General features: G+C 44.9%; 1 protein-coding gene across 6 annotated transcripts in view; it reads right to left on the bottom strand.

The window, feature by feature from the left end:
* The window catches only part of ETV5 (ETS variant transcription factor 5), a 60,092-nt gene extending 38,460 nt beyond the window's left edge, over positions 1 to 21,632 (bottom strand). For 2 of the 6 annotated variants that reach the window (XM_042233464.1, XM_042233471.1), the window contains exons 1-5: positions 20,357 to 20,505; positions 17,143 to 17,260; positions 16,934 to 17,021; positions 16,753 to 16,842; positions 16,609 to 16,659 (exon numbers count right to left, since the gene is read on the bottom strand). In XM_042233464.1, coding sequence (XP_042089398.1) covers positions 16,609 to 16,659; positions 16,753 to 16,842; positions 16,934 to 17,021; positions 17,143 to 17,187 — 274 coding nt within the window. In that variant the 5' untranslated portion in view covers positions 17,188 to 17,260; positions 20,357 to 20,505. Of the gene's footprint in view, positions 1 to 16,608; positions 16,660 to 16,752; positions 16,843 to 16,933; positions 17,022 to 17,142; positions 17,261 to 20,356; positions 20,506 to 21,489 lie in introns of those variants that run through there. The other 4 variants (XM_027957523.2, XM_027957527.2, XM_060419559.1 and 1 more) reach the window with 3 other exon arrangements.
* Between the last annotated feature and the right edge of the window lie 3,910 nt (positions 21,633 to 25,542).

The following is a 25,542-nucleotide window of genomic DNA, read 5'->3' as shown; positions in this document are numbered from 1 at the left end:
GTACATAGAAGGTTGTGTCTCATGATGCAAGTTGACCAGAACACTAACATCTGCCTCCACGTGGCACATCCTTGTGGCTATGTCCCAGTGCCAGCCCATGTCTCTAGAGCCTCTCATAGCACTTGTAAACAAATGTGGTGCGGATGTACACAGCCATGATTGAGAGACTTTTCAGGATTCCCAGAGCCATAATCCTACAAAGAAGCGTCGTCCCTCAGCTTACTGCTCTCTCTGCCACCAACATTGGGTCGCTGTTCCTTTCTCAGACCACTACCACCTCACCTCCTTTTCCTCCGGAGGAAGGGATACATACTGTGTAGTTCCAAGAATGGTGGCAGGGGGAGCCTGAGACACCTGCCTGTTCTGCTCTTTGGTTGTGGCGGAGAGTAGAATACCAGGAAAGAAGACAGAGGGACATGTCAATTTAAAAATGATGTTGGCAAAATAGAGCACGTGTGGTCTCTACTCCCCTGATTACTCCTAACTGGTCAGGGTGCCCACTGGCAAAGACCAGAGGGGGCTTTAAGTCACTAGATGTGGTGTCCCTTGAGTTCTGCACACAAAGAAACCCCAAAAGACCTACTTTCCAACATACTGCTGACTTTCCTTAGTACTGGCCTTCCTTGGACAAACTCTGAGACAAAGCACAGTCAGCCAGTTAGTAAGAAAAGGATAGACAGGCTGAGGTTTATTTAAGTTCTACCATATTACTGGAAGTTGGAAATAAGTCTTTATTTTAGTTTACTACTACTTTGAGCAGATTAGAAACCATTTCAAACATAAAACATATTCCTAATCTTGGTATTTCTTATAATTGCTATAGCAAATGACAAGGACAGGCTATAATTCCCTGTTCTGGGAACCAAAAGAGGTTCAAGGGAGATTAAGTGGACAGGTTCTGGCATTTAAAGAATATCTGGAAAAATATCTGGATGCCTTTTGGATTTCTAAACCAAATAAGAGACGTGCTCAAACCCGTTTGAATGGATGGTTAGCACTGTTTCTGCCTGGCAACAGTGTCTAAAAATAAAAATTTGAAATGTTATCAAATTTAGGGGCACAAGTTCTAAAAGTAGAATTGGTGGAGATACAGGGGACTGCCATTTTCTCTAATATCTGACAGTGCTAACCTTTGTTAAGCATAAATTTAAAAATTGAATGTAGCAAAAATCATCCATAAATAGTAAAAAATCAACTATTTAGTAAGCTGTGCTAAAAACTGTAAGTCCCTCAAAACCCTTCTCTTCAAACATGCACAAACTTCTCCATTTGACTCACTCTGTTCTTTCACCAGTGTTTTAAGGTCAACAAAATAACATGGATATGAGGTGAGAAAAGCCACAACATAGGGAATTTCCACGCCTAAGGTCAGCATTTCTGTATGTTTGTGTTTCTACATATCCTTTAATATGTACCCTAAAAAGTCAACTACAAAACCCCTGGCCAGGACTCTTCAAAAAAAAAAAAAAGTAAGTGTTACTGGGGGGAGGAGGGCAAGGTGGGCAGATTCTTATCTGAGATAAGAGATGTAACAATAAGCTTGATGTACGATTCTTAAATCCTAGATCAAAAACAATACTGATATCAGTTATAAAAGACAGCTGGGGAATTCTGAGTATTACTGAATAAAAGTTAATTTTCTTAGACTATGTTGAAGAATGTCCTCAGTCTTTTGAGATGCACACTGAAGTATCTGGGGGCGAAATGTGATAAAGCTTGCAACTTTCCAATAACTTGGAAAGAATATATAGAGAAATGAAGTAAATGTAGCAATATGTCTTGAAAAAAAAATCAATAAAATGGCTATTATATCATCTCCTCTGAGATACTTGGAGAAAAAAAATCTATCTTATGGTTGACTAAACAGGTCAGCAGACGTGCTAACAACTTCAAAACCATGCCCTTACACATGAAGGAAGTCACCCCTGGCCTATTACCAAACCTGAAGAAGACTGTCCTGTTTATCTGTACCTTTTACCATGTTTGGATAATACAGCCCCAGGAATCTAAAATTACACAAGGACAAATGTTGTCACACTCTAACATCTAAGCCAGTGGTTCTCAAATATTTTTTTGGCCCTGGCCCACTTAGAAAGGAGAAGGGAACACCCGAGAGGGAAAAATAAACTGCCACTGTTATCACCATGACGACAGTCCATGCCACCTCTACAGCTGCTGGGTAAAAAGGCCGCAATTACACAAGTACAAAATAGTAACAAAAGTAAAATCGACCAGTAGTTCCGTATACACATTAATAACACATTCAACAGGAAGTAAAACAGCTCAACTCAAGATCACAAAGCATTTTTGGAAAAAATAAAATGGAGAATGTCCACTCCTTGTGAATGTATGTGCGTAACAGGTTTAGAACACAACCAGAAGACAGGGCAACTCAGACTTCATGCCCTGAGTCCTCAGGAGGGCACCCTGCAGCCATCACCAACCTGTGCTGGTGATAGAAGGAATGGAAGTTCTCTTCCCCAGTGCTCTCCTTCATGCTTCCCTCTAAGCAGCTGGTTTGGCTCCTTCTGCCCCAAGAGGTTAAGCACGGCCAGGGCCCAGAGAGGAGGCTGGAAACGGGTGACCTGGTCTTTTGGGGCCCTGAGTGCTTGGGGGTGGGGAGAAAGGCACGAGAGTTTATGGGGGCTCCAACTGGCCCAACCTAGCTTACTTTAGGATAAGGGATCAGAAAAGAGTGGAGCTTAAGACCTAAATTGTGTTAAGTCTGTTGGCTTGGAGAATCCTCTGTGCATTTGTCTTGGGAATCAAGAATGGCAGTAGGACTCTGGGCTGGAAACAAGGCTCTCCATATAACTCATGGGAAATATGACAAACGTCTGGTGCAGCCAACATCTGGGTGAGCAGACCACATCTAGGGGCTGAGGTTTCCGGGTAGGTTCATTCTGAATCTCAAACAGCAAGAACAGCTCTATTTGTCCTGGGCAAAGTCCTACATGGAGAAAGCAAGGTTTCTGTTCTGGGATAGAATTTAGTATCAGTAGGTATAGGAAAAGATCTCTTCATGATTGTCACAGCAATGGTATTCAAGATTTTAAGTAATCTGTTTTCCATCATACTAATAAATTTACATAGTTTAAGAAATCAAACAGAACTACAAGGTTTATGGTAAGTAGCAATAATAGTCAGGGTTTTAGACTAGAGATTAATCATGGTGGTAGGAATTATGGTGTTGATTATTTCAGCTTATTACTTCCTTGTTTCTCAGTGAGGACCAAAAGACTGGATATTAATTACCCTGGTGGTATATCTCGGGACCCTAGGGTAAAGAATCAACCCCAAAGTAGCAGAATTCATCAATTAACAACTATGGAAGACCTCCCTATATGGCCAGTACCATCTTCGGTACAATGAATAACACAGCCAAATCAGAAACTGATAAAGCTAGTTCCCAGAACATCTGGTGCCAGGAATCAGATTTCTTCCATGCTGCGGGAAAACCCTACAGTCAGCATAAGACTGGCTTCGGGAATTGGGGTGTGGACAAAAAAAAAAAAAACCCACTCTACTTTTCATGATTTAGAGCTAGAAATTTGGGGTAATATGGTCAGCTTGAGAAAAACGTCTTTGAACTTATCATCGTGGTATGAACATCGGGAAAAGGCTATCAGATCCCAACAAATAGGGTTAGAATTACACAGTATTGGAACAGGAACAACCCAAGAGTAAGATTTGAATCTTGACAACTCTGCATGAAGATGGCTAGGGAATACCAGAGCGAAATAATAACCTGCAGAAGAAGAGCTAGGTTTTGCTACAGTGGAAAAAGAGGTGAGGGAAGAAGACAATTCTCTTACTCATAAGAGTAAGTGAGGTTATACCAAGTATCAATACTTGGAAATTCTAGGGCAGGAATCTTTGGGGGAATGTAAGTCCAGGAATACTTTGTTGGTGAGTTTATATAAAAAATGATAGGCACTTACTTGAAAGATGGTATGCACTGGGAATTTGGGATTAATGCATGTGTGTGTGCACGCATGAGTAGTCGCTCAGTCGTGTCCGACTCTTTGCGACCCCATGGGGACTGTAGCTGCCAGGCTCCTCTGTCCATGGGTTTCTCCATGCAAGAATACTGAAGTGGCTTGCCATTTCCACCTCCAGGGAAATCTTCTCAACCCAGGGATCAAACCTGAGTCTCCTGTGTCTCCTGCATTGCGGGCAGATTCTTTACCTGCTAAGCCACTGGGGAACCCGAGGATTGGATGTGTATATACTGCTATATTTAATACAGATAACCAACAAAAACCTACCATATAGCACAGGGAACTCTGCTCAGTATTCTGTAATAAACTAAATGGGAAAATAACTTTAAAAAGAATAGATACATGTATATGTATAACGGAATCCCTCTGCTGTACACCTGAAACTAACATTACATTGTTAGTCAATTATGCTCCAATATAAAATAAAAAGTTTTTAACAAAGGTATGGAGACTGTCTCCAGAGAGACCCCTGTCAGTTCACAAACGGGATGGGCAGAAAACAGGGCTAGCAGGGACATGAGATTACTTCAGAATTCTGAAAATGGAAACCTAGAGGTCTTGAATACAAGTTTAGAAATGAAAGGGAGGAAAAGGAGCTCAAAAAGAAAAAAATGGCCCAACTTTGAAAAGGTATAAATAGCATCAGTAGACAGCGGTATCTGAAACTCCTGAGAGGTCACCTGCAAAGGCAGTGGAATTTCTCCTGGGAGACAGGAATTAAGGGTTATTGATAGAATGTCTCCCACCTGGGTTTTAAATTAGACAACAGAATTGATATCACGAAGAAGTTAAAACCATGCTCTGTAAGCCCCTCTTCCATTTTGTTTACCAGGGATGACCCTAAATCTCTGCTATGGATTCAAGCTGACAAGAGCGATATGGGTCTAGGTTGTGTCCTAGACAAGTACTGGGCTTGCCAAACGCTGCTGTCTCTCAGGGAAAGGCTTCACATGGGGTTGGTGCTTCAGTGACAAGAAGCTGCGATGCTCATACTGGCTCTGGAGAGTACTGCTACTGCTAAGTCACTTCAGTCGTGTCCGACTCTGTGCGACCCCATAGACAGCAGCCCACCAGGCTCCCCCATCCCTGGGATTCTCCAGGCAAGAACACTGGAGTGAGTTGCCATTTCCTTCTCCAATGCATGAAAGTGAAAAGTGAAAGGGAAGTCGCTCAGTCGTGTCCGACTCTTAGAGACCCCATGGTCTGCAGCCTACCAGGCTCCATGGGATTTTCCAGGCAAGAGTACTGGAGTGGGGTGCCATTGCCTTCTCTGGAGAGTAACGTGGTGCTAAATTGTGTTTGGGCGGGACTGGTGTTATGATATTTTACACTCTTACTGTTCCCTGGAATGTGAAATATATGACACAAGATATTAATATCTTGGGGATATTAGATATTAATATATTGGAGTTCTCAATGGAGAACTCCAGCTCTGAAGATACCAAAGCTCCAGCTTCAGGGGCCCCCAGGTTGTAGCTTCTGTTAGACCTCCAAACAAAGCCCTGAGGCTAGGGTAAAAGTAGGAAAAGACAAGTGGCAGTTTTACTTATAAAGGGATTTTAATTTCTCTGTGGAAAAGAGGAACTGACTGAACAAGGGGGTTATACTTTATATTGGGGGCATTTTTATTAGGTTGGGATCTTATTTGAACTAGAATGTTTATATTTTCTAGAGGGTTCTCAGGTGGCACTAGTGGTAAAGAACTCGCCTGCCAATGCAGGAGACATAAGAGACATGGGTTGGGTCTGGAAGATTCCCCAGAGGAGAGCATGGCAACCCACTCCAGTATTCTTGCCTAGAGAATCCCATGGACACAGGAGTCTGGTGGGCCACAGTTCAAGGAGTTGCAAAGAGTCAGACACGACTGAAGTGACTTAGCATGCACTCACGTTTATGTTCTCTAGTAAATTCATATAATGGGGAGGAGAGGTGGGTGATTTGGAGGTTTGCTTCTGTTAGGCCCAGCTCGATGACTAATTACATCATCCCACCAAGTTTCCTTCCTCTTCCACTGCCTCTTCCAGCAACAACAGCCGCTGGCTGAAATACCATTGGGCAAAGATGAGAAACTAAATGTCGCCCATGGAAGTCAGTTTGGCAGGTATTAATGTATACTTGCAACCCAAAAGGTAGCATTGCACCACCCAGGCTGACCACTCAAAATGTGTGTGGGGTCCTCTAGTCTCCAGGGGGTGCTCCAGGTTCCCCCTACCTGTTTATTCCCCCCTCCAGAGAGGAAAAATCATGACCTAAGTCAAGGAAGATGCCCAAGTCCTTAAGGGTGGGCAGGGGGCATAGCTTTGGCTAGGAAGAGAAGGGGGCCTCAAGGCCATCCATTTACCTCTTCTTCTGCAAAGGGGCTGAAAACACTGGGAGAGGCTCGGAAGAGGTCAAAGTGGGCTAAGCACAGGGAAGCCTGAATGGCCAAGGAGTCCTCAAGGGGGACCTGTGGGCCAGGGGTGAGTCTGCCAGAGTAAAGAGGTTACTGCTCATGTCCTTGGTTATTGACTAGGAGGACAAGTTTCTAACTGGAATTTAGGATATTGGCCTTATCCTTTCTTCACCTCTACTAGTACTAACAGTAATGACAGGTGATTTTTTTTTTTTAAGGGTTTTTACTCTAAGTCTGGCTAAAATAGATGGAAAAAGACTCTAATACTTTTTTCTCCTCCCCCAAAGAAGTGGTCATGTTAGTAAGAGGAACCCACCTTGGATGAATGTACTAAGTCAGGAATGTCCTGACTCACAGAAGGGAACTGCAGGTCAGAAAGAGGACCTATTACTGAACAGTTACATGTCCTCAGCACAAAACTGCATCTTTCAAATCGTCATTTCCAAACAGAAAACGGGTGTTCTCAAATAGGGAAGATAATCTAATGCCAATGGTAGTAGACAGGCTGATTTTTTTGACCCAGATGAACTAGTTTCAGATGGACTGCCTTCAAGTTCACACTCTTGCCACACTTCAGCATTATTCTTGAAACAGCTTGGATTTGTGCAGTTTCTTTTCTTCCAGCGACTCATTTATCCTAACAATTTAGGGCTGTTATTTTAGAATTCTGAAAATGGAAACCCAGAGGCCTTGAAGAGTTCGAAATGAAAGGGAGAAAAAGGAGCTTAGAAAAGAAGAGGCCCAACTCTGACTGAAGTAGGGCTTGCCTGTTAGTAGATTCGGGGCTCTGCCATCAGAGAAGGTTGCACGGTGCGTGTATTCTGATTGCCTCAGTGTCACACCCCTACACTCTGGGCGGTGGAGAAACCAATATGATAGACAACTTCTTTATCTTTCACCATCAACAGAGAGGCTGAGAAGAGAGCCCTGTTCTCCCAGCTCTGTTGGAGGCGCAGGGCTGGCCTCCCCCACTGTAGGCTTTCCGTCAGCCACAGCAGACTCTACCACGAGGGGCTGCTCACGATGGAGCACACCGTCAGGAAAGGGGGAAACAGGGCAATCCTCCTGAATAGAGAAAAAATGCAAAACAAGCCTTCTTTAACAGCCCTTCTATAATTTATTTCCAATTCATTTGATTCTCATCCAAACTGGCATTAAAGCAGCAACAATACTTGAAGTGGGATTTAATCACTGTGGAAAATTTTACCTTCAAGTTAAAAATTCATCTTAAAAATGTAACAGGAGGAAACTCAAACCCTAAGGAAAGTGGCTTCCCCTCCGAGAGAATCATTCCCCTCTATCTACAGCTTTGCTGCTCCTAAAGGCAGAAACGTGTCAAGTGTGTGAAGAGTGCCTACACTGTGACTTGACCCCTTGCACAGAGTCTTACTGGGCTACAGCGTTAGCTGCACAAAACCAAGAGGCACCCTGGGAAGGCTTGGGTAGAGTTTGCATTTTAAAAGAAGAATCAGAAAATGAAAAATGGCCCTAGCTCATTTTTTTTCTATTCACTCCTAAGGTCACCCCAAGGACTCTTAGAACTAGTATTACAGACTTACCTCCCTGCAGGCTGGAGGCTGGTGTTGGGGGCTGCTGAACAACAGCGTAGGGAGGGAACAGAACGGAGTGGTGGTGTGCAAAGAGAAGGCCGCTGTGGCTCAGGCAGAGGTGAAGAAACAAAAGACGGGGGTTCTCTGCTTTTGGACACTGACGGCCTAAGAGAAACTGGTTGCTTCTTGCTTCAACAGGAATGGAAATTGAGAAGCAGGGACTATGTTTAATTTGTCAAAATACAGACTACATTAAAGCCCTATGCTGCTATGTCCTTATTCCCCAAGAAATAAAGATTTCAAGGCTGGTGGGGAAGGAAAGAAAAGGAAGCTGGGGAGGAGCAGAAATGTTCTGACTCTGAAGTACCCCCAGCACAGTGACATGATCACCACTGAGTTATTCTCTACTAAAACTCAGATTAGGAAACGTGGGGGAAGGCCTTCCAGGATCTGGTCTTTACTGTGGGCAGCTGAGTAGAGGAGACATCCCTCCTCTCCTTCTATTCTACCTTTTCTATGGGAAAAGTATAAAAGACCCTCATTAAGTGCCCTTTCAGGCAATTACAAAGCATTTCCAGGCACTCGGCTGAAAAGTGTTTATGTAAGCTAAGTCCTCCTCAGCCCCTCTGGAGAAGCAGCACAAACATCAGCATCCTCTTACACAGCAGATATCTAGGGTTACCTCCTGAGAGGTTTCAAACTCTCACAAAAGGACAATCTGCCCAGGCCTGTTCTTTTTTTTAATAGGGAAAGGAAGACATCCTTGGAAAACCAATTTATAGCAAGGGAAATATTTCAGAAAAAAAAAATACAGCAAAACACAAATGCAAATAGCCTTGTTAGGTTGTGAGGATGAAGAGCAGGAACTAAGAGATCTTAGTTGAAAACCCTGAGAAAATGGCACTGGATCATTACTATCAAGTTTTGTTTTGGTTTTTAATGGACTGTCCTTTATGCTTATCAAGACAGCCATGGTCTAGCCCACACAGACCTTTTGGGGTTGGGGGTTGTCTGTGAGCTGTTAGCCAAGAGCCCAGGAGATGTTTAGGGTGGGCAATACTGAGGCAAGTGTACCCCCAGAAGCTGGCCTAGTTTTGGAGTGAGGAGGCCATTCTGATTTGGGGGTTCATCAGAGGCTGGGTTCATTCTAGCACTTCCTGAGATGTTCATTTGATGAGGTAAGGCATTTGAGTGCCCAGTGGGAGTGTTTACCTGAGGAGCAGTCTGGGAAGGGTCACTTTAAAATGATATGTTTCTGGCCACAGTGGGAAACTAAATGGGAGAGAGACTGCCAAGGAGTAGAGAAGTTGTAGCTGGGTCCTCCCATGTTAAAAGGTATATGTGAGTGCTGTGGCAGGCAAACACCCCACCAGTTCTTCAGGACTGGAATAAAGACTGGAGAAGAAGAGGCAGGAATCTTCAGTGGAGAGATAAAGCCACAGCCCCAAGGGAACCAAGAGATAAAAGGGTAATATCCTCAGATCAAGTCTCAACACCTCTCTCTCCAGGGAAGCTAAACCACCCTCTCCTATTATCACTCCCCCTAGACAGCTTCAGTCTAAAATGAGAGACAAAGGGGTGGGGGCAGATCGGAGGGTCGGTAGCAGCCCTTCGGCCTAAGCCACCAGCCTGGTAGTTGGAGGGTTAAAAATCAGCACTTAAAAGAAAACTCAAACCCTATTAAGCCCAGGCTTGGAGAACAGGGAGCAGCAGGGAAGCCAAAGGAAACTAATTTTGGAGGTTCTCCAAACTGCCAATCACAAGCATATTTCTAACAGTCCCAGTGTTGTTTGAGTTGGTTGTTTTTCCACAGGCTGCACAATGGGGTCTGGTTATTCATTGAAAAAGTCTGCAAGGGAGCCCCGCCCTCCATTCACAACCAATTTGGAATGCTCCATTCAGGCAAGGGGGGTGGGGAACTCAGCAGCTCAGCTCGCTGGGGCAGACGGAGCAGAGCCCAGCTGTCGCTGCAGGGACGCTTGCTCGCCCAGCGCGCAGTGTTTATGTAAGAAATTCAGACACTGCAGGCGCCTGCCTGCTCCACACTCTCCCTAAGACTCCGATGGCCGAGACCCTGGCTGAAATCTGCAAGGGTGTGCAAGTCAGCTCTAAGTGAGGTCGGCAAGTGCCCTCTGGCAAAAGGAATCTATCTTGCGCGGCCCACTTCAGAAACTGATTGTAGCTACCAGCTGAAACAGACTTCAGTGGTATTTCTCCTGCCCCCAGGGGTGAGCTGGTTTGCATTAGAGGACAGCTCTCCATGGAAGCTCAGCCTTTCCAAACTCCTAGCTTTTCCATTCCAATAACAGTATTGGGAGCCACCTGGTTTCCTCCCCAAGGGAGTGGGTCTCTGGAGACACTACAGGAGTCTGGCTGCAAAGGGGGAGGGGTCAAGCTACCTATTATGAACAGTTTCACAGTTCCTTTTCCTGGATTTGCATCCGGCCTGAAAGGTTTATAATACTCCCCCTGAATGCTCATGAGACATCAAAAGAGAAGAGATCTATAGTCTGTGAGTGAAACCTACTCCAAGGGCAACACAAAGTACAAGGCTAAAAACTGGTTGGGTTTCTATTCTTTTCAAACCTTCAATAATCACCCTAAGGAAGATGTTATGAAGCCAGTCTAGTGTAGACTTCGTTTCAAGGGAAGAATATGCTGCTTCAGGAAAATCAGATCCAGGGGATAAATGTTAGCACCACATGGGTTTTCCCTCTTTTTCAAAACATATTTGACTATTTTCAAATGTCTTATGTGGACCACTTCTCACTGCCTGCCCCCACTGCCACAAGCCAGTGAACTCAGATGGTTGACCGTTGGAAGCATTTCTCTGAATCTAACTAACCAGACTCTCCATTCAGCGCCTTGGCTGCTCTGCAGAACAGCCTGAAACTCCTGGCTAGATCTTATCCTGCTCCCTGGAATCTTCACCCTCAGCTGCAGCTTTCGTCTAGATGCTCCTCCTGTTAGGCAGGGGTGCCTCTTTGCTAGGCAGGGCCCCTTTATGAAGGGACTCTTCTCAACTGTAACATCCGAGTTTCTGAGTGGCTAGTCCACTGTCATTTACCTGCCAAACTCAAGGGTGGACAACCTTTTGGTTACACACCCGCACACTCGTGTGCACCCACCCAGACACACTAGGGGCCTAGTGTCTTTGTGTCTCCTTTATTTTAAGCTGAGTCTTTTACAGGAATGGGACAATGATAAAAACTGACGACCAAAGCCTCTGTCAAATGAGCTTGATGAGTTCACAAAATGAATTTTTAAAAAAGAAACCTAATCCGGTACTGGCATCAGCATGCCTGGCACTTGTCCAAGAGCTGGGAGCTGCAACATGACAAGACTCCGAGCTCCTTGGACTGCAAGTGGAGAAGCGCTATGTGCCAGGGCACAGATGGGGCCCAGGCTGCCTCAAGGGCAGCCATGTGCCCGAGGGGGGGCTGTCAGCCTCTGAGCCCAGATGAGCTTTATCACAATTAAGACCCCAGAAACATGTGGAGGAACAGTCTCTGGGTAGAGGATTACACATCAGACCCTACCCTACCCCACCAGTGGTAATGTTTTTTCTAGGACTGAAGTTAAAACAGTGATACTAGATGGGTGAAATGGCAGATAATAGAAATTCTCAGCTTTATCAGACTACCCACATCTTAATCTTAAGGCAGAAGAATGCTGAAAAACAGGGGACAGACTGTAATTTCGTGATGCTGGGATTTTGTTACCTCTGGAATCTACAAAAGTGATCTGCCCAGCAGACACAGGTGTAATTTTCTATCCCAAGTCTTTTACACCAAACATGGAAGACTGGAAGGGTTACTGGGTTTTATTAGAGGATTGAGAGCAGAGAGACATAGAAGAGGAAGAGAAAAAGTCTGTTGTTTTTAATAAGCCTAACTGAATTAAAGTTAGATGAAAACAGATTTTGTGTAAACACATGGCTCTGTTCAATAAATGGGAATGTTAGGGCTTTGGTTCTTAGGAGTCCTGCATTATAAGGATTTTGGATGCTATCAAGGATAGGATTTCAAATCATGTAGCCCTTTCTCAGTGGTAAGGTAGGGAGTGGGCTAGCTAACAAAGACACTGAAAGGTTTGTAAAAATTGGAGTCAAATAACCTCTAGCTTTCCTGCTCTTGCTTTAGCTCTCTTGTTTCTTCTCTCTACCTTCAGAGCTATAGGCTCTGGAAAAGGATTAAATAAGAGCCTCAACTCCCTCAAGCCTCTTATTTTTAAAGTGCCTACTGTTGTCTTTTTCACCTTGTGTTAAGAAAGACTTTAGGATGCTCCTTTCATATAGAAATGGCCCAAGAACAGAAAGCAAGTAAACGGAGAGTTTGCTACAGTATTTCTGGGGCCAAAATAACTGCCCTCTCCCAGAGGAAGTCACTCCTTCCCCCACCATATCAACCTCCTGAGCAGTTAAAAAAAAAATCCAGATGAATAATCTCATATTGAAATGGGATTAAGATCAATATACTTTAGGTTCAAGGGCTGCCATAACAGTTAATCCTATTTCCCAGCCATCTATTGCAAATGTCTTTATGAAAAGTTGATTTTATCAGTTAATTAGCCAGTCTTAGGAAATTACCCTTACTTCCTCCAGTCAGTCCATTCTTTTTGAAGCACAGATCTAAGAAGAACACTTCAAGGGGAAAACATGGCCATTTGGATTTTAAAACCATTCTTTAAACTATATTTGTTTAGAGATCATGTTTTAAAATAAGATTTTACCGTGTCTTTTCCTCAATGTAAAATATTTTATTTCTTCAAAATGCTGCCAGGTATAACAGTCACAATATCACAGTGAAATGAGTGAAATTTTAAAAAATCAAAACTTAAATCTGCATTTAAAAACGCTATGTATATATGCTAAAACCTAGTAATACCCTAGGTTTCCCTGAGGGCTCAGCGGTAAAGAATCCACCTGCAATGCAGGAGACATGGGTTCAATCCCTGGGTCAGGAGACTCCCTGGAGGAGGAAATGGCCACCCACTTCAGTATTTTTGCCTGGGAAATCCTAGGGACAGAGGAGACTGGTGGGCTACAGTCCATGGTTCCCAAAGAATCAGACTGAGAAAAGAGAGTAATACCCTAAGATGCCCAAACAATCAGTTCAGAAAATTGAATATAAGGTGTCCAAACAGTTCAGAAAACTGAATTATCAACTCCCACCCCTAACCCAACACTAAGCCCTTTGATTGTTATCCTCAGTTTCGATTTGCAGCTGATTCTGTAAAATGTAGTACATACTTATTTACTGGCCCAGATTCCGTGGCTTGGTAGCTCTGTGTGTTACTGCACACGTAGCTAAACACGTTTATAACACATAGGATACACAGTGTGTACACGCACAAACGTCTTTTGGAAAACATACCAGTTTTCTGATTTTTCTGTTTTATCATTTCTCTTTCTTCCAAATCCTATGCACAAAACTCAAAGCACCAAGGTACTTAATAAGTTTCTTGGGACTGTAGAATGAAGAGAACTATGGGTTAGACTGGGCAGCCCACTCTCAACCAGGCTTTCCTAAGGGCCAGCTCCAGGCATCTGAAATCATGAGGAAACCTCTGAGTATGACAGTGCCCTTGGTTCTGCAGCTTTGTGAGAGCTTCTTTAAGGATAGGATTTTATATACTTTTCCTCCCTCATTTCACTTAACCCCTCCCATTTGCCCCTAATCACCGGTGTGTCTCCAGCTGTCTGGACCTTATATTATCCCCTTAATAAAATGAAAGGGTTAGGCAAGACCATCTCTAAAAGGGACTTGTAGCTCAAACAGTCTGGGATCTTCAGGGTTATTTATCAGGATCAAGGGACAATGGGTGGCAAAGGCAGAACCCCTATGTCTATAGGTGGCACTTTTTATTCCCTTGAACATGACCTGTAAGAGATTCTAGGGGGGATACTTAACTAACTTCTGTATTTGTGAAGTAAGGGGAAATCTATACAACTAGAAGTAGGCTGGGCATTTCTATAAGACTTAAGAAATGTCTCACCTCTCTTTTAACTCTTAAGAACAGCGGTTTCATTTATTTAAAAAAAATTTATGAATGGATGCCTATGGGTAGGAACCCAAATCTGGAAAATATAAAAAACCTCTTTAGAAGCTGAGCTGACAGCGTTTACCAAAAAAAGTAAGCCATCATCTTCAAACCTGACCTTCTAAAATAAGTTACCCACGTTACTTGGTATTTCTTTTTCTCTACATACATACCAAAACTCTCACATACAACATGGAAAACTAGTCAAGTCAACAGTAACAGGAAAGGTAGACTACTGCTCATGGCAGGTCACATAAGAGTATTTGTTACAAATGTTTCAGCCACCTTCGGGGAGGGATTTGCCTTACCGGGCAAGTGCAAGTTTGGTTTCCAATTCATTGATCCAATGATTTAAACTGGTTCAAAAGATTTTATTAAAGTTGCATGAGCTTCTCCTACTTCCCTGGAAGTCAGGGCTCTTCCAGAAGGGGGCTGGAGTGGAAGCTGATCCTCAATAGGAGATTGTGAAATGTACTCACAGAGAAAGGGTCTCTGCCCAGCCCTGGGCTCTGCCAGCTCCCGTGAGTCTATACTGCCTGTTTCAACTGCAGTGAAAAGTCACACATATAACAGCAAGGAGACATAGTTCAAGAATACACCTCCCCACATCTGTGTTCCTGCCTAACCTCTGTCTGAATCTATCCTTCTTTTGGCTTCATCTCTAGAAAGAAAAGTAAGAGAAGAGGGGAAAATTCTCAAAGACTCTCTGAGGCTACTCAAACATCTGCTTTATCCTTAAAGACAGAAAACCCCAACCTTAAGAAGTTAAAGCAAAAAGCAAACAAAGAAACACATCACACTTGGTAAGCAGAAACATCTCCCAAAGCAGCTCCATTTTAGGTATGGCACTTTAAAGAACTTCACACATTCTATTTGCCGAGCAGGAATTATTTCTAAGGAGCCAGAACACATTTATTGATTCCTTTACTGAAGCCTCTTCCTGCAGATAAATATCTATCCAAATATCCTGTCTGCTGACATCTTTCTCTAAGGAACCTACCTCTGCTTTAGCACATGAAATCTATCTGAATGCAGTTATCTCACCTCCCTTCTAACTCTTCTGGGTTATAGAGAAACAAACAAAAGTGTCATAAAAGCATTTCAAAGAACCTCTGCCAAGAAAGCCTCCCAAACAGACTGCAGTTTATGCTGCTCTGAGCAAGGACTGGAAAGGCTGGGCCAGACTGTCAACACAGAACAAAGTCGAATTATAATCCTGTCTTTTATCTTGCGCGCGCGTGTACACACACACACACACACACACACGTACACACACACACACACACTCTCTCTCTCTCTCTTTAGGTTATCTTTCTTTAGCCCTTCAGTGGCAAGTTTCCCAATCACTTGAAAGCAATCAGAGGGCAATAATTAACATGCATTTACTTTCCTATAGAAAACATCCACACCAAGCTGTGACAAAGCTAAGGTAACCCTGCATCTGTGAGTTACAGTTTGTTCCCTTTTCACATTTCCTAGCATCTCCCCAGGAATATGAGGCCTATCATTAAACAATGTTTAGCTAGTACCTCTGGCCTTTCATGTATTGATTTCAAATATGCAGCTTTTACTTAGATCCAAAGATATCCTCTCTCCCAGTGGCATTTTTACACACACACACACACACACACACAAGATAAGACAAAGCTGGGAAAAATGTGTTGGTGCAAAATGAGAAATCAAATCCTTGCCTGGCTCAGGTGCTTGCTATTGTAAACTATGACTAAGACACAAATTTTTCTATGATGCAACTCTCAAGAGGCAGCATTTTCTCCAGGCCTATCTTCTAAACCTGCTCATTCGCCAGTGACTAATGCTCTCTAGAGCTGCCCTGTGCTGCTCAAATTTCATCAGCCAGCTTTGTCCTTGATAGCTCTGCCTGGACCATGAAAGCTCCCAGACCTGTTGAGGACAGCCCCCAAAAGATCAGTGCAAAGCTAACTGTGCCCTTGCCAGCACCCTAGAGCCGTCTTCTGAGCTTCCATGGCATTTGTTATCTCAGTGATATGAGCACTTAAAGACCATTTTAAGTAAAGGTTTTTACTCTTCTCTGAATGATAGTCTCGACAATTACATGAAAAATAAGTGTAAATCAGGTCACTCTGTGACCATTTTTTGGTCAACTTTGAGCTAGAAAAGAAATTGACAACATGTTGGGTGAAGCCACAATTAACTGAAATCTTTCATTAACTATTTTCTGCACCTTTAAAAGAAAAAATGTCAGGCTCATGATTTCTATCAAGGACTTAATTTATAAAAACCCCAAAAAACCACTGGAAGAGAATGTCTGATTAATGGATGCTTGGTCCAGTAACTTATATATAACTTTAGTTAACTTAAGAATTAGGATTTTTTGAGCTTGAAGTTTTGCAAAATTCTTTAGGCAAAAATTTTAAGATAATCATATTTGGTAAACCTTACCTGTAATAAAAGTACTTTAGAAATAACTTCAGTGAGGAACGAAATGAGAGTTTGGGGAGGGGGTTAATTTTGAATTATTAAAAGAAACCAAACACATACCAGGTCAAAAGAGGCTGGCTACAGCTGAAAAGTATTCTAGACACGGATGATCGAGGACCAAACACTCCCAGAACACATGTGCCACCACCAGAAAGGTACTTACAGTTATCAGACTGAAAATCTGGGACAAACTGTTCGTCATCAGGAACTTGTGCTAGAAAAGAGATTTTTATTTTAGATCTTTAAGTTTTATTAAAAAGCACAGTAAAATGTTTTATGTGGAAAACAGAACAGCCAAGAAACTTGCCTTCAGCTAACCAAGCCTCTTGAAGTTGACTGAGATCCTGAAACAACTCTGGAATTGAAAACAGAAGACACCAGAATGAGGAGAATTCTCCTAGGGGGAAGAGGGAAGAAGCTGGCTGTGTGCGGCAGTTTTCACAGGGAGCCATATGAACAAGCCACAACAGAAGGGAGAGCTGCACTACCTTCAGAATCATGAGCCAGATCTGTGTCCAAAAACTTCCTCTTTCTGTCAATCACAGGCCGCCCTCTACTCTCCTCTGACCGAGATTTCTGAAAGAGGCCAATAGACAGTTAAGACGCAAGTGTAGTAAAGGGGTCCAAAGGGGGCTGTGCCATAAGACTCACATTTGAAGAAGGAAGACGAAACAAACCAAAAGCCACATAAACTTACCCCTGGGACCATAAAAGGGACTTGTTGATCATAAAACCCATCCATGGTGCTTCCAACGTCTCTAATATCACTTTGGAAGGTTTCAGCATTGAGCAATTTCTGGGGCGAAGGGGTCCTCCTGTAACAGGAATTTGGGACATTTTAGCCCAGGTGAGGGGAAAGAAATGAAGTGATTTTATATTGCTAGTTCTTTTAGCAATGTTCTTTTCTGTGGGAAATCACTCACTCACTCTGAGGTACTTAAAGACCACCATTCAAGGTGTAAGCTTTATAGACTAACCTGGGCTTGATTAAGGGCATCAAAGATTCATGGTACACTTAGTGCCAAATCCATTCACCTAGTCATTCTTTTAATCTTTTTTATTTAATCATTAAGATTATAGGTTTACTACCATCTGTCTCCTACCAAAAAAATAAATAAATAAATAAAAAGGACCTTATTTTCATCTAAAAAGATGATTTCAAGATTCTTTCTGTAAGAAGATTCCCCAGGGTGTTTGTAGTGTTAGGGTTTTTTTGTTTTTTGTTTTTTTAAGACAATTTAATTTTTGATAGTACAGTGACAGGAAGTAGAGAAACTGGGTTTAAGCATTCCAAATTATCTGCAATTAAGAATCTGACATACATAGTGCTTCTAAAAGTATTTTGTAGGTCAGTGGTAAAAAACTATATATAGCTCCAAGAATATAAGGATCCAGAGATATACTTATCTTCAGACACAACTCTTCATTAAAACTTAAATCTTTTGTCCAAACAGGTATAGTGTTGGTAATGTCACAGATATCTTCATGGCAACTCACAAAGAAAGCTATAACATTTCCAAAACTAATGCATAAAGTTAACTAAATTCCATTACACATATTTTAAATGCATCTCTACCACAGATCTTTAAAAATCATTAAAAGTAAAAGTTTCACGGAAAGAAAAATCTGTTTATTATAGTGAAATCAATTTTTCTTACATGATTTAGAAAATTAAACTGTTTCAGCACTGTCAAGTATTGGGTTTTGGAAAGAGAGGCTGGGGATCCAAATGGACAGGAGGGAACTGTTTCTAATTTGGGAGGTATAAAGTAACAATGTCAGGAAGGTACCATTCTTCAAATAAAAATTCAGTTAGGTCAATAAAATGGGAGAAATATTAATTTCACTCACCCCAGCTCTAAGCAATTCAAAATAATTAAGGATAAATCTTTTTAAGTAGTATACAAATTTTAAATAGGGAACCTTTTCTCAGTGGGCAATGGCATCCAATTTGTTTTTCATACTGTGTGAAGCATATCAAATTTTTGTATGTTAGTATACAAGGAAATCCTTCACCGCCAGCCTCCCCTCCGCACCTTAGTCCAAGTAATAAAATATTTTCAAAGTCAGGGGGAGAGGAGCAAAACTACACACTTCGTAACTTCCTAGAAAAACACTCCAGGTAGCTTGCCTGCATGCCTTCCAAACAAGCGCTAAAAAATTCAACATAAAGTTTTCTTCCCAAATGTCACCAACCCGTAAACAAAATCAGAGAGGGCATCAGCAGCGAGTTGAAGGGCAAGAAAACGAGTTCTCTGTAGCCTTCAAAAATTTGTCAATTTAAATAAGTCATGGTCTTAGAAAGTCTGTAAACGTCTATAGGAGAAGTGGACAACGGGTAGGAGATCGGAGGGGTAGATATTTTCAGAGATTCACAATGAAATACGACGCAAAAATACTTCACCATGAAAAGCAAAAATAGTTTTTAAAAAATTAAAGAAGCTGTTATAAGCAAACCCAAAAGAAGAGGTAACAAAAGTTCTTTAAAGCAGCTCTCAAAGTTCAAGGGCTAGAAAAATCGCGTTCAAAGTATGCATATTTTTTTAAGCTTGAAGGGAAAGCTCGAATTCATCCAGGAGTTTAGACCACTTCCTTTGTGCCCCCCCCCAACCCCCACCTCCCGGTACCCCCAGGAAAAACTTTAACACTGCTTAGCGGCGCGATCGAGGCCCCTCCCCCGCGGCGCGCAGCGGGCCCGGTTTTATGAATGAGAGAGCGAGCCGCAGCCGCCACATCAGGTAAAGGCTGTAACTGGATCCCTCGCACTGGGCCCCATTCACAAAACAAGACACACTTCCACCCAATTCCCAGCCTTCTCCATTCATGAAAACTCCTTCAGATGAGCCCCCGCCCCCACTCCCAACGCAAGCCCTGCCTCCGACGCAGGCCCCTCACCCCAGCGTTTTAGAAGAAAGCTCAATGCTTCATTCACAAAAAAAGGAAAGGAAAAAAAAAAAAAGCCGCAGGGAGCATCGAGCCAACGAAAGAAACCCGCTTCATTCATAAAGTCACCCACATTCATAAAAACGAGCTGCGGCGCCGGGAGCTACCAACCGCCTCCAATCCTTCCCCCACCCCAAAACCCTTCCAAACATCTCTCTTTGGCACCCCTCTTCAATCAGGAGTTCGGCTCCCCCCTAGAGGTCCCCTCCCCTCTGAAAATTCGGTCAGATCCCAAATCCAGCTCGAAGCTCCAACGTCTCTCCATCCCCCTCCGCACCCATCTTTTTCTTTTCCACCATCCCCAGGCCGCGGTTCTTATGTTCCCCGATTTCTCCAGAATCGCCGGCAACCTGACGCCCTCAGTCTGCTGGGGGTGGGATGGGGGGGATTGGGTGTCCGCTTTCCACAACCTGAAACTTGCAAGGCCTGCATAAGTTCCTGGCCGACCCCCAACGCCACACGCTGCACATGCCTATGTCACTTTACCCCTCCTGGTACTGGGGTGGGGGCGCATCACCTCTCAAACATTCTCCCCAAGCTGCTTTCTGCCGCCTCCTCCCCACTGCAAAGATCGGCGGAGTGCCTCTTCTCGCGAGCCTCCAAGTCCCCTCGAGGTTCTCAGATCTCCAGAGACTGTAAAGACCGCAACTCCGCACCCTTCCATCCCCACCCGGGAGCCCCCGCACCTCGCGTTCCCGCCGGCCTCCCCCGCGACGTGCGGAAACCCGTTCTCCTCGCGCTCCGGAACCGTTAGCCGCCCCCGTCCGACGCCTCCCAGGAACCGAACCGGACCGGGCCCCGGGAGGAGAGGAGGGCGGTGAGCTCCGCGAGGGAGGGGGGCCCAACCTCGATTTAAAAAGTGCACCCCGACTTTGAGGATTCTGAATCAGCCAGTGAACTCTAGCCAGCTGGGCCCTTCCTGGACACCCCACTCAGAAGCCCCCGCTGTCCACTTGACGCCCCCTCACCTGAGGCGGTGGCTCTCCTCCCCTTGCAGCGGCCCCGGGGCGCAGGCGCGCTCACGCACGCGCGCACCGGGCCTGGGAGCCTAGGCTAATGGCTGGGCCGAACCGCTCCGAGAACACTGAACCGCTCCGCGCACCAGCGGCTGGACTCTGCGCCGCAGCTGCCAACCAGGCTGGAGCGCTGGCCCGGCCCCCAGCGGCCTGCCGCTCCGCCCTCTGCTATTGGCCCGCGGCTGTAGCCCAGCCGCGTTTCCATTGGCCCGAGGCCGCTCCAGCGGCTGTCCATCGCTTCTTGTTTACCCTGTCTGCGGGCAAATCCAACCAAGCCGCCCCATCAACTCCGATTCCCATTGGTCAACAGCGCGTCCCTCCCTACCTCTCAGGGGTCTGTTTTGCATAATTTATGCAGTGGGGGACCATTGACCAATCAGCTCAGGCTTGTTTATATAATGAATATAAGGACGTTTTTCATTCATAAAAAACGCGACCTGAGGGGGAAGCTTAGCTGAGTCAGTGAAGCACTTAAAGGGGCAGAGAGCCTCGAGGAGCTGCCGTTCCTTCCTCGCAGCTCTCTCAACTTTTTACCGAGGTTTGGCTCTTTCCCCTTTCCCATTCACTCCTGCTTCTCTCCCCCCAAAACCCCCCACTCCCAGCAACACCCCCGCCAGGATAGGGCTACTGGGCGCCAGTCGTTCGCAGCTGCAGAACCAAAAGAAGCTATCATTTTAGGATTCAGACGAGAGGAATCCGTCATTCCACCCAGAAAGAAACTCGCTGACCGACCTGGGCGTTCGGCCCACAGAAACACAGAAAACGGAAACCGAGCTCTCTAATCTTAGTTACCTTTAAGAGAGGCCTTAATTTCCTTTAACTAGGTTTCCAGTGAGGGAAGAATAAGCAGTATCTTCCTTTTAAAATCTGAGCTCTCAAACAGATTTTAGTTACTATTTTATACTGGCAGGCCAAGGCCCAACCAAATCTCGATTTCTCCCCACGTTTAATTGCAGTTTATAACCGCCAGAGTGGGTTTTAGGACCCGAGATGAGAGAGGGTCGGCGCTCAAAGAAATCCTCTCCAGAGACGACGCCAGTCAGTCAGCCGACCTAGAAACATAAATCCCTCCGAAAGGGGCTTACAGAGGTAGATCGCCTGCCTCCCTCCTGGGACTGCTGTTTTCCATTTAAGTGTTGAATGCAAGATGGTGTATTTGCGAATTAGATCCCGTGCAGCTGGGAACGATGAGAAGCTACTCTGCTTGCCAAACGACCGGGCACTAACTGCAATTGCTGAGATTCTTAACACAGTGTTCCAGGAAACAAATAAGCAGTCCTCTCCCCTCTCCGCCCCCTCTGTCCCCTCCTGTGAAGGCCGTGGGGCGGCTCTCTACTCTCCCAGCATCCTGGGGCTTGTGAGGGAGTTCTTCTGTTCTCGTTTGTGTGCCCTGCCATTCACCCCATGTGCCAGGGGTGGAGAGGGAAGAAACCAAATATCAAGAGAGAGCCCCTAATAAAAGGGGGCCCTAGCCAACTCTGGGGCTGCCTCCTACCACCATGGGCCTGGAGTGTGGATTTTAGAGAAAAAAAATTTTTTTTAAGTCAAAATTTTCCCACTTTCTTTTCTGCTTCCACTTAAGGTTCTTGTTAGTCACTCAGTCATGTCCCATTCTTTGAGGTCCTGTGGACTGTAGCAGGCCAGGCTCTGCTGTCCATGGGATTCTCCACATAAGAACACTGGAGTGGGTTGCCATGCTTTCCTCCAGGGGATCTTCCTGACCCAGGGACCGAACCCGGGTCTCCTGCGTTGCAGGCAGATTCTTTACCATCTGAACCACCAGGGAAGCCTTGGTCTGTCATTTATAGCCAAGAAAGACCAGAATTCACCAAAGGAAACCTGTAATTCCTAGGCCCAGTGCTGCCAAGCAAGAACCTTTGCAAAAGAATGGGATGGACATGGGTGGGTGGGTGGGAAAGTGGTCTGAACTTTTAGCAAGCAGTTCCATGATATCTAGGGATTCCCTGATAGCTTGGTTTGTAAAGAATCCACCTGCAATGCAGGAGACCCTGGTTTGATTCCTGGATCGGGAAGATCTGCTGGAAGATTCCTGGGTTGGGAAGAAGAGATAGGCTACCCACTCTAGTATTCTTGGGCTTTCCTTGTGGCTCAGTTGGTAAAGAATCTGCCTGCAATGCGGAAGACCTGAGTTCAACCCCTAGGTTGGAAAGATCCCCTGGAGAAGGGAAAGGCTACCCACTCTAGTATTCTGGCCTGGAGAATTCCATGGACTGTATAGTCCATGGGGTTGCAAAGAGTTGGACACCACTGAGCGACTTTCACTTCACTTCACTTCACTTCCATGATATCTAGTGTCCTAGGAGAGCAATCTGAGAAGGCAATGGCACCGCACTGCAGTACTCTTGTCGGGAAAATCCTATGAACGAAGGAGCCTGGTAGGCTGCAGTCCATGGGGTCGCTAAGAGTCGGACACGACTGAGTGACTTCCCTTTTACTTTTCACTTTCATGCATTGGAGAAGGAAATGGCAACCCACTCCAGTGTTCTTGCCTGGAGAGTCCCAGAGACGGGGGAGCCTGGTGGGCTGCCGTCTATGGGGTTGCACCGAGTCAGACATGACTGAAGTGACTTAGCAGTAGCCGGACAGCAATATGCTCCCCACCCCAGCTGCAGTGAAGTTTTCCCCTAGAGAGCACAGCCCTAGAGCAATTGTGCTCCCTATGTTTTGCCGAGGGCTGTCTCCCTCCCTAGACTCAAGGCCCAGATAGTTCCAGGTTCTAGTCCTCCTCCTCCCCAGCTTGTCTGCCCTTCTCCTGCCCCATTTCATCCCACCTTGTACTGCCCTTTGATCTAGTTTCTCCAGAAGAGCTTCAGAACTCCTCGTCAATCTGTCTTCAGGCCCCAAACTTTGGGTAGGCCTGCAGCCCATGGGGCCACATGTCCTTTACCATATAAGCCTTGGCACATCAATCACACTGGCTACAGGGAAACTATACAGGACACTTCAGTGAATTCCTCCATGGGGTTGGACTTGAAGCCTAAAGTATAACTTGGATGACCTATGCCTCAAGCCAAGGCTCTCCATCCCACCTTGGGAAGAAAAGCTGGGTATTTAAGTGGTAATGATGCATGCGAGCTTAGTCATGTCTAACTCTTTGTGACCCCCATGGACCGTAGCCCATCCTGGCAGAAATACTGGAGTGGGTTGCCGTTTCCTCCTTCAGGGGATCTGAGTCTCCTTCTTTGGCAGGTGGCTTCTTTACCACTGTACCATCTGGGAAGCCCAAATGGTAATAGCAGCTAGATTGGGGGCAGGGAAGGAGTTGGAAGATGGATTTTTAGGAGAAGATTGTCATTGACAGAAGATCATGGAGGGATTTGCACCAGAGCAGAGCTCTTGCCAACTAATGAGTCATTCAGTAAACATTTATTTTGTACCCAATACTCAGCCAAACCCTGTGTGCAGCAAAAATGTTAGCAATGAGTAAGATCCAGTGCTTGTCTTGGAGGAGCCCACCATCTATTGTACCATTCAACGACTTGAGTTTACCTAATGTGAAACCTGAACATGCCATGTACAATTCTCTATAGATTCTCTCATTTAATCCCCGTAAGAATAGAATTGGTCTCTGTAAAGTACAGATATTAACAATAGACAACAAACAAAGGCACAGATTAACTAATCTGCCAGTAGTTGCACAGTTTGTAGGTTTGTGAACCTGGATAGCACTAAGGCAAGTAGGCTTCAGACCCCATGTGCGGGAGACATAGCATGTGTCTCTGCTCAGAAAACCACCAGGAAATATAATCTGAACCCCAAATCGTAGAGGGCAGAACTGGTTGAAGTCATAAGGAGTCAGATTTTTAACTCAGTATAGGGTTAGGAAGGACTTTGGAATGTGTGCAGTGGCTCCCAAAGGAATGCTGCTGCTAGTAATGCTAGAATGCCTCACCAGAGGCATTAGGGCAGAAAGATTCAGTGCAGAGGGACTATTACACTGGGTGGGCTAGATGAACTTGGAGGATTGCTCCAGATCAAAGAATATGACTCTGAGGATTAGGAGCTTGTGTTAGATGAGGATCAGGCCCTGGGCTCAGGCATCTTGGCTCTGCTGTGAAATGTGAGGGTGTAACTCGTGATGCACTTCCCCAACTGACTCCTGGGCCCAGAGTCGGTTCCTCACTGATAAGTGTTTATCATGTCTCTTGTCTTCACCTCTTTCTCCTGCTTCTCCGTCTTAATGACTCCCATCCCCATCCCACCCCCATCTGCTTGAATGAACTTTGCTTTAAAAACAGCTGTGTGCACACTCAGATGTGTCTGACTCTATGGACTGTAGCCCACCAGGCTACTCTGTCCATGAGATTTCCCAGAAGAACAATGGAATGGGTTGCCATCTCCATCTACTCTGGGGGGATCTCCTAGACCCAGGGATCGAACCTGTGTCACTTGGCATCTCCTGCATTGGCAGGTGGATTCTTTAACACTGTGCCACCTGGGAAGCCCTTTGAAAGAGTGAATATGGGTCAATATTTTGAAGTTATTTGTTTAGTACACTGAGTGTGTCTTCCTAAGAACATCACTTACATTGGAGGATTTTTCTAGCCTGTGTTCTGATGTAGCATAGTCTCTCTTCAGGAGAGAAACAGGACTGGGAACGATAACAAAAAGAGACCAGCCCTCAGAAACATCCATGTCGTGTCAATCTAGCCTTTGTTCTCTGGCAGCAGCAAAACTCAGTCGCAGTGGGATAGCTAGCCCCTTGTTCTTCAATTTGCAGTATGTCTTCAGAGAAACAACACGGAAGGATAGAAAAACGAGTCCCTTGCCCCCAGCCTGAAAGCTTCTGTTTCCTGTTAGAGGACTGGTTTTAAAGTCTTCCTCTAACCCCCCCAAAGCATGTTTAAGTATAAGGCAGGTAACCCTGCCTTGAGCTGATCACCAAGATGGCAGTGGGAAATATGTGTCCCCTCACAGGGGACGATGCCTCCCTTTCCTCTCTTGGAAGTCGCATCAAGGGACTTCCCAGGTGGTCCAGTGCTTAAGAATCCACCTTCCAGTGCAGAGGGGAAGGGTTTGATCTCTGGTGGGGGAACTAAGATCTCACACGCCTTGTGGCCAAAAAACCAAAGCATAAAACAGAAACAATATTACAATACATTCAATAAAGACTGTAA

Source organism: Ovis aries, chromosome 1 (genome assembly GCF_016772045.2).
Source record: "Ovis aries strain OAR_USU_Benz2616 breed Rambouillet chromosome 1, ARS-UI_Ramb_v3.0, whole genome shotgun sequence".
NCBI lineage: Eukaryota > Metazoa > Chordata > Mammalia > Artiodactyla > Bovidae > Ovis > Ovis aries.
Note: the sequence above shows the minus strand (reverse complement) of the source record. Positions and strands in the feature narration are given on the sequence as shown.